This window comes from Peromyscus leucopus, chromosome X (genome assembly GCF_004664715.2).
Source record: "Peromyscus leucopus breed LL Stock chromosome X, UCI_PerLeu_2.1, whole genome shotgun sequence".
Taxonomy (NCBI): Eukaryota; Metazoa; Chordata; class Mammalia; order Rodentia; family Cricetidae; genus Peromyscus; species Peromyscus leucopus.
The window spans coordinates 40,278,887-40,287,699 of record NC_051083.1 but is presented as its reverse complement, the minus strand read 5'-3'; the positions used below and the strand labels follow the sequence as shown (position 1 = coordinate 40,287,699).

Genomic DNA, 8,813 nt, shown 5'->3' with positions numbered 1-8,813 from the left:
GTTATGTTTTTTGCTTTCCTTTTTTAAATTTGGCATTGCATTGTATCTGTGAATTGCTTTTTACTGGATTATCATTTTTCCAATACAAATTCTACCATTCTATGGTTATTAAATACCTTATTTTTGGTATACAGAAAGGCTGTTGATTATTGTAAACTGATTCTTTCCATGTCATATTGTTAAATTGTTGATTTTACTATGTGTGTTCTTGTCATATTGTTAAATTATTGATTCTACTACACGTATTCTGGTACAATTTGGCTATGTCTTAAGTATAATAACATGTCATCTGAAATTGGGGATAATGTTAGTTCATCTTTCATAGATGTGTGCTTTTAATTTCCTTCACTTCTTGTATTGCTCAGTGTAATATCTCTAAAACAACATGGTAAAGGAGTGGGGATAGTGGGCACCCTGTCTTCTTCAAGATTTTAGTAGATTTCCTTGCAGTATTTCTACATAGTGAATGGTATTGGTAGTATGTTTTTCAGAGATAGCTTTTTATTTTTTGAAATATGTTCCCTCCATTACTACTCTCTCTGAAATTTCTACTTATAAAGCATGAGATATGCTGTCTGAGGCTTTTTCTTCATCTATTGAGTTAATCCTGTACTTTGTTGCCTTGATTATGTTTTATGATTAATTATATTTATAGAATTCTGTATGTTGAACCAAGCCTGAACCTCTACAATAAAGATACTTTAATATCTCTCTCTCTCTCTCTCTCTCTCTCTCTCTCTCTCTCTCTCTCTCTCTCTCTCTCTGTGTGTGTGTGTGTGTGTGTGTGTGTGTGTGTGTGTGTGTTCTTTAATGGGTATTAAATTAACTGGCTCTATGTACCATATTTGGGAGTGATCCTTCATATTCTATTTCAAATAAAATGTTAACAGAGTTTGGTTGTAATTCTCCTTTGAAGGACTTGTGGTAAAAATGGTATAGTATTTATGATCCTCCCCATTGATTTTTGAGAGCAACTGAACTAGTTTTCACTTCCACCAATAAAGAATAAGTACAGCCCCTACTCTGTAACCTCACCAGCTTGGGATATCATTTCTTTTAGTGATCTTGGTTATTCTGACTGCAGTAAGACAAAATCTCTAAGGAGTTTTACTTTTTTTCCCCTGATGGCTAAGACTTTTATGTTTTTCTCAGCCATTTGTATTTCACTTTCTGAAAACATCCCTTTTAGCTCTATAATCCATACTTTGAAATAGAGTCATTTGTTTTCTGAAGTTCATTTTGCTGGCGGGGCAGAGAAAGGAGGTTCGGTGGGCATTGTTAACTTGCAAAACTGGCACCTTTGGGAGGCTTCAGGTTGGTATGAGAACTCATCTGCAAAAAAAAAAAATCTGCATTGTGATGCATGAAGATTATCCCTGACCACCATAAAAGTACTACCAACTAAGACTGGTATTTAAATCATCTCTCTAGTATTCTTGATTTAGAAATTACAATTCAGGATACACTTAGAAATTATACTGCTTGATGAACAGAACATTGGTAGTTGGATATGTTCATGAAACCAAGCATGATTTACCTTCTATAACTCAGGACATAAGTTCAACTAATCACCTTTGAGTTACTTCTAAGAATGGGCATACTTTACCCATGTGGTCACTATGTAAATGCTGTGCATTATAACTTCCATGCCATTTGAAGACTTAGCAGCTTAGATAGCAACTTTTGATAGTAAAAGAAGTAGTCATATTCCATTTACCTCTAAAATGACCACTTATAAGTAATTGAAGACCAAGGGGCCAGGACTGAACATGAATGCATATTAGAAGCATCAACAGGACACAGTTGGGCTACAAATTTCTGGGTAAATCTCTCACTCTCAACACACACACATACACACACACATTCAAGTAAATATGAAATTTCATGATGAAGATGGAAAAATGGAAGATTTTGAGGGTACAGAAATAGTAGTTATTAGTTGGAGGATAATGGTAAAATTGATGCAAATAGACACTGAATATACAAAATTTTCAAAGAAACAGTCAGTATTTTTTCTAAAGTAACATGGTTTTACAAGTCAAACAACAAAAGATTAAATAACAGGAGTGTTTGGATTTTTTTTACAACAAAAACAAGGTCATTGTTCCTTATTCAATCTTTTGCTGATAAATATTGAATGTAATTTGCATCTGTTATATATTTACACTTCAAGAAACTGGATGTAGCAACACTGTCAAAAATTTTTTCTTTTTCTTTCTTCCAAGCCCTTTTAAAAAGATTGCATCTGTCTTTTCTATTTTGATAGCTAGCTACATTCTAAGGAATCATTTTAATACAAACAGAAAATTATAATATATACACAAATATTTGTAGGGCTTGGTATCTATGGAATATACTTCTCATGAATTTACTCTATTCTTCAAATGTGAATGACTCATGTGTACCCTAGTAAAGCATATCCAGATTAATTTGCTTACTGAAGTCATTTAACAAAAGATAATCTCCTCACATGTACTTTTGAAAACAGATTTCATCCTCTTTTTTAAATAATGTGGAACACAGAGGCAGACCCAAAGAGTTTGTTATGTGAAACCTTTTATTGTGTTAGGACCATTCAAACACAAATCACAATTTACAGCTGAAAGAGGAAATATGAAGCACAACATAAAATTCACTTCTGCAGTGTTCTTGTCCATGGTTCCAGTAATTGTGACATTTCCAAATATCACAATAGTTTTCAGTAATGCAAATATTATATTGCAGAAATCTACGGCCAGGGGCCAGGCTACACTCTTGGAATCCAATCAATGAGAGAGAGGAGGGATTCTGCAGGCATGGCACTTTGGAGATCATGATGGGAAGATAAGCAGGGATGACCGGCCACACTAGTGGAAGCCCATGAACTGTGGACTGGTGGCTGTGGAGCCCCCATGGGACTAGACTAGGCTCTCTGGATATGGAAGATAGTTGTTTGGCTTGTACTGTTTGGGGGGGCACCCAGGGAGGGGGATCGGGGTCCAACCCTGGTGCAAGGGCAGGCTTCTGGGAATCTGGTGCCTGTGGTTTAAAGCCTTGTGCAGCCTTGGTGCAGTGGGAAGGGGCTTGGACCTGCCTAGGCTCAGTGTGCCTGGCTCTGCTGACTCCCCATGGGAGACCTTGACTTGGGGGATGTGGGGATGTGGAGTGGCTTGGGAGGGAGGGCTGTGGGGTGGGAGGAGGGAAGAGTGGGGATCTGTGGGTGGTATGTAGAGTGAGTGGAAAATTTCATAATAAAGAAAAATGAAAAAAAAACACAGATATCATTTGTTATACTGATTATTTTAATAAGCTTAGTGGATATTTATGTGCTTTTTGAATGAGATCATCTTCACACAATCTTATTGCTTCTTGAATCACTTTATTTAATCATTCAGAAAAGTAAGAACAGCTCATAGATCACGAAAAAGGAAAGGAGAGGTAAGTCAGGAATTTGGAATGTGGTATGCTGACTTCACAGGAGTGGGGACAATTCATTCAGAAAGAAATGGTGATTTATATGTGATACTGATTCCATGGTCAAGAGGATATGTTGTATAATTGTCATCCGGTTGTCCTCTGTGCAAACAAGAAAGCAAAAATGAAAACATAGTTGAAAGGACAGGAAAGATTTCCTCCTTGAGAGTGCATGAACACAAAATTAAATATAACAATATAGAGTATAGAGAAGGGATTACACACAAACAGTTCCTTTCCTAGAAACCACAAGTATCTTATACTTTGGATTCCATAGGAGCATTGTCTACAGGAAATAATGACATTCTGTGGCCTCACATGAAAGTTGAGATTGAGAGGATTCAAAGAATACATAGAAAAGTTCAGCATGCTTGTAGCATATCTGTGGCAAATAATATTCAACAATCATAAATCAACTGAGATTTTTCAAATGACAAGATACATTTTCTTGATGTAATATTATACAATATGAATGTATTAGTAATTCTGAATAAGATAAAATTCCTTCATATTATTAAAAATATTCTATCCTTTACTTTTGTCACTAAGATGTTTAGTTTAAAAAGACAGATATTATGCTGTCCTGATTTTGTCTAATTTTGTGTTCATTACTTTTCTTTGTCACAGACTTATTTCTAACTGTTTATGTAATAAACACAAATACATTCAAATATCAAGATGATTAAGCATGACTTCTGTTTCTACTCACCTACAGAAGGTCTTTACACGGGACAAGTATCTGTAAAAGAAAGGGAATGGGGTAAGGAGAGACAGAAATGTTATCATAAGAATATAAGAACAGCGCCGGGCGGTGGTGGCGCACGCCTTTAATCCCAGCACTCGGGAGGCAGAGGCAGGCGGATCTCTGTGAGTTCGAGGCCAGCCTGGGCTACCAAGTGAGTTCCAGGAAAGGCGCAAAGCTACACAGAGAAACCCTGTCTCGAAAAACCAAAAAAAAAAAAAAAAAAAAAAAAAAAGAATATAAGAACAGCTCCCCAATGATTATTGCTTGAAATAGCAACTGAAAGATAGCATGTGACTAGATATAATCTGAATTAGGGGTCTGAGTGTGTGTGTGTATATATATATATATATATATATATATATATATATATATATATATGCATACATAAATTTATGAATATATATCAACATACATATATACACATATATGTATCTATGCTATAGCCAAAAAAAAATTCATCGAGGTTACCTGTAGCCAGAACATCTTGAAGGTTTTCTGATGGAATGTTGTGTTTCTCAACATAAGCCTCAACTTTTCTATGTGCTTCTTCAGTCAAAGGCTCACCTTTTCCTACATTGCATGAATGACAATGTCAGAGACAAGTTGAGTAGAATTCTGCAGAATTTACATTGCTTCCTTAGTTTCCCAACATGGTATGAAACAGAAAATCTCAACTACTCCAAATTCAATTTTACTCGGTGGATCCAGACAATCAATAATAATTTTCCCCATGTTCCATTTAATGAAGTCTGAATGGTGGTATGATATCACTTTCCAGTGTTTCATGATACATCAAAAGTAAAAACTCTTCTCTAGAGTATCCATGCATCTCAATCCTATCCACTTTTAAAAACATAAAACTAGAGAATCATGAATGCCTCTCAATGGAACTTTCACATTTCTCCCAAGTCTGTACTTCATATTTTAATTTCATACACTCTTGATCAAATGACACTCAAATGGCCTGAACTTTGGGAAAACAGTATTTGTTCCATTCTTTCCAGTGAGGAAACATGAAGATAAACTCTTCCAATAGCCTCCCCCATTGTCCCTACTTGTCAATGGCCATGCTACTTGAATTACAATATAGTGTTAGAGTTGGTCCACACAAAAATAGGATTGTCATTTAGTGGACAGGAAGTTAGAAATCCCATGATACTGTATTTGGGAGTGAATCTGACTTAATCCTCTTTTGCAGAGTGATACTTTTGCTACAATTTCAGAGAATCCACTACCATTCTTACCAAGAATAAAAATCAAGTTTGTTTCTGTGCCGGCTCTATCCACATTCTTACTCTTAAAGACTGCATGCGTTGCTGTTAAATACGTAAGTTCATATTTGTTGTCACCTTCATCTGTAAAATGAAAATATTTAAAAACTCAGTCTCAGTCATTTTTCTACTTTATTTGATGCCACCTCTTTGCTAAATATTAATATTGACCCTGACTCTAGCAATCATCTCTGATTCACTATTATATGACACGTGTCCAAAGCTATTCTTGTAGTCATTCATTTTGCATATCCCATCATAATACAGTGACCAATCATGTCTTCTCTTCAAACTTGATAGGGAATCGTAAGTACAGACACTTTCTCTTTTCTCTGAATGCCTAGTGTCAAGACTTCTATTATGACCAGTCACTTGGTTATTCCTTTCCCTTTCAACCAGATCCCAAAGCCCATTTTTCCATTCACTGAAAGTATGAAACTATGGTGTTTTACCATGATACTTGGTGGGCAAATGTGTACATGTGCAAAAATAGATGGTACTAATTAGTAATATGCACAAGTTATCATCTTGTAAGATTAGTAATGGAAAAGATGTAAAGATGAACATTTTGCATATACCAGACATTCATGTTTTGTAGTCTGTCTGCCTGTGTGTTTATGGGTTTAAGTGTCTGTCTGTCTGTCTGTCTGCCTGTCTTTCTGTCTCTGTGTGTGTGTGTGTGGTTTTTTTTTTTTTGTGTGTGTGTGTGTGGTATTTCCCCTTGTTGACACTTATTAAATGATAAAGTAGTTCATGGGAAAATAAAAGGAGTTAGGATCTGAACATTTTCTATTACAGCAATATCTTTTAATATCTATTTTAAGTTAGGAAAACATTAGACTTGCCAGAAGAATGTGTCTTCTGTTCACTTAAGATGAAATCAAAAGTCAAATTGTATATAATTCAGTGGAATGGTATTGATATTACTTTAGCAATTCTTACAAAATTGAAGTGGTCAGTCTGAATTGCTTAAACAGATTTCCCCCTAATTGCTATTAAAAATTGAAGTTTATATCATCCAATAATATAAATGTTGTAATCTCTCCAAATTATGAGAAAAGGAAACATTGAAATAGCACTCTTAATTTAAATTTTCCATAAATCAAGGATGACACATAATTTCTGCAATGTAAGTACTTGAGAGGCTAAGGCATGAAATTTGAGAAGATGTTTGAGGCCATTGAGGCCTATTAGTGAGTGGCAGATCTGTCTGATAACAAACTGAGACATTGTATGAAGAAAAAAACACTCAATATCAACTAGAAATAAATTTTCATGCAGGAAAATGATTTTGAAGACGTCTTGTTAGAATTATTCACATTTTTAGGTAATAGTGTTCTTCTCCATGTAAATTTCAGATGACCTACAATATACTCTGCCTATGTAGCATATCTCAGTTCTTTGGAAGGATTGATAAACTTTCTGAGTAGCCAAAATTTTTCTAGATTCATGTCCCTATGTGTGGCTGAGGTATTAGCATGAATGTGCACACTCACATTGCTTTTGTTCTAAAAGGAAACTCGTAAGATACTGTACTTACATTGGGTTCTGTAAGAGCCATCTGCTTGCTTATACCCAGTGACTTTGGTCTTTGAGCATTTGGCCATTCAAACTAAAAATCAAACAGAGAATCCATGGTTTATTCTTTATAACGTTTAAATTCCTATTAAAGGTTATAAAGAACTTCAAATGTTATATAAGAACTTGAGCCAGTCTATGAACAGTGTATAGAGCTAGGACTTACCTCACTATTCCTATTTCTTGTTTAGAAAAGATCATTCTGTTTGTAATCATACAGATGACTTCCTTTATTTGTGCCCATTTTTGCCAAGTGCTCTATAGGCTCTCATGGCTTCCTTATCAAAACTTTGCTCTTTACTGAGTATGACTTTCATTATGCTAATTCTCTCATTCTAGTCCAGAGATAATATGACACAAGTTTATATGCATGTGTTTAAGTGCTTTTATTTGTACCTGAAACATAATTGTGGCTACAGGAGAGAAATAATTCTAAGCATTTTAGTCCTAATGGTGTTATGTAGTCTTTCACTAAACACGGTTATCCAAATGCAAGAGAGAGAGAGAGAGAGTCTTTGAACCTAAAGCTTCAGAGAAAGGGATTCATAAGTTAGACTTATCTGACCTGTTTGTGGAGGACTTTTTCTCTGACATCATTGTTTGGATAAGATAATATATATGGCTTTGACACAAATGCTCACACATACCTTTTGACTTACTAGAAATGAGAAACTTAGAGTCTCATACATCTAATATTAGAGAATAAAATTCAACCACAAGCCTCCAAACACAAGAATTTCTAAGGAAACACTCATGGAATTGGAGACAGTAACTAATCTCTGTGTGGTGTTCAGAGATACCCATCGTGGAATAATATAATCACATTGCTAAAAATGTGATTTCATGACCAAAAACAGAACATTCCTTATAAATTTAACAACATAAAGGCTGGGAAACATAAATAGTCTGCTCAGTTTACATGGCTGATCATTTGCTTACTTGACATAAAATGTGATTTCCATTTCACTGCATTCTCATTACAAGTAATTTCACGAACGTAGACTCTCAGAGGTCCTTCTAGTACTACCTTGTCAACATTGTTAGCAGCGATGGCAAGTGTTACCCAATTTCCGTCAATCTGAAAAAAGTAAAAGGCAAATAAAGGAAAGAAATAAACAGGTCATTGAAATATGATTTGGTATTCGCATCTCTGATCCCAGTCCTTGGAAATATGTAAACAATCTAAAACTATAAATCAATAATGTTTTGTTAGTTCAAGATTATGTATCTACAGCTCTAGAATTACACAGGGTAGTATGATGACTTGATTAACACAGCATTTTGGACTTGAGAATTTGGGGAATTGCTCATGTTTTGGCCTCTTATGCTCTGCAAATTCAAACCATTGCTTGCTTATTTCATTTGTTCCATCCTAGAGAAATATGATTGGGAAAGCATACCTGAGTGAAGGTCAGAAAGCTTATTACATTAATACAGACTTGCAAGGACTAACTGAACGACACATCACATCTACAGAAATACACTATTGAGGAACCTCAGACATTTGCACAGACCATATGATTTTACCTTAACTTGAGCATGGGCCAGTCCAAATGCCAAAGCCAGCAGCAGAAACTTTACCATGGTGGCACCTATCTTTGGTCTTCTGCAGAAGCTCAAAGAAGCTCAGTGGATGTGAAGGAACTGAACTGACAAAGATTTTTATACAATTAGTTAGAGGGAGTTTCATGGAATCAACCAATGGTTCTGCACCAAACAACCTACATCTGTCTGGTATTTCCTCTTTGACCCTGCTGAATGGTGTA

At 35.3% G+C, this 8,813-nt stretch overlaps 1 protein-coding gene across 1 annotated transcript; it reads right to left on the bottom strand.

The window, feature by feature from the left end:
• Nucleotides 1-3,341: 3,341 nt before the first annotated feature.
• Nucleotides 3,342-7,076, bottom strand: LOC114688670 (odorant-binding protein-like). The gene is made up of 5 exons (XM_037198769.1): nt 7,010-7,076; nt 5,443-5,553; nt 4,667-4,768; nt 4,163-4,192; nt 3,342-3,555 (listed from the first exon to the last, which is right to left on the bottom strand). Exons 1-4 carry the CDS (start codon nt 7,074-7,076, stop codon nt 4,176-4,178), a joined length of 297 nt encoding a protein of 98 aa, XP_037054664.1. The 3' UTR covers nt 3,342-3,555; nt 4,163-4,175.
• Between the last annotated feature and the right edge of the window lie 1,737 nt (nt 7,077-8,813).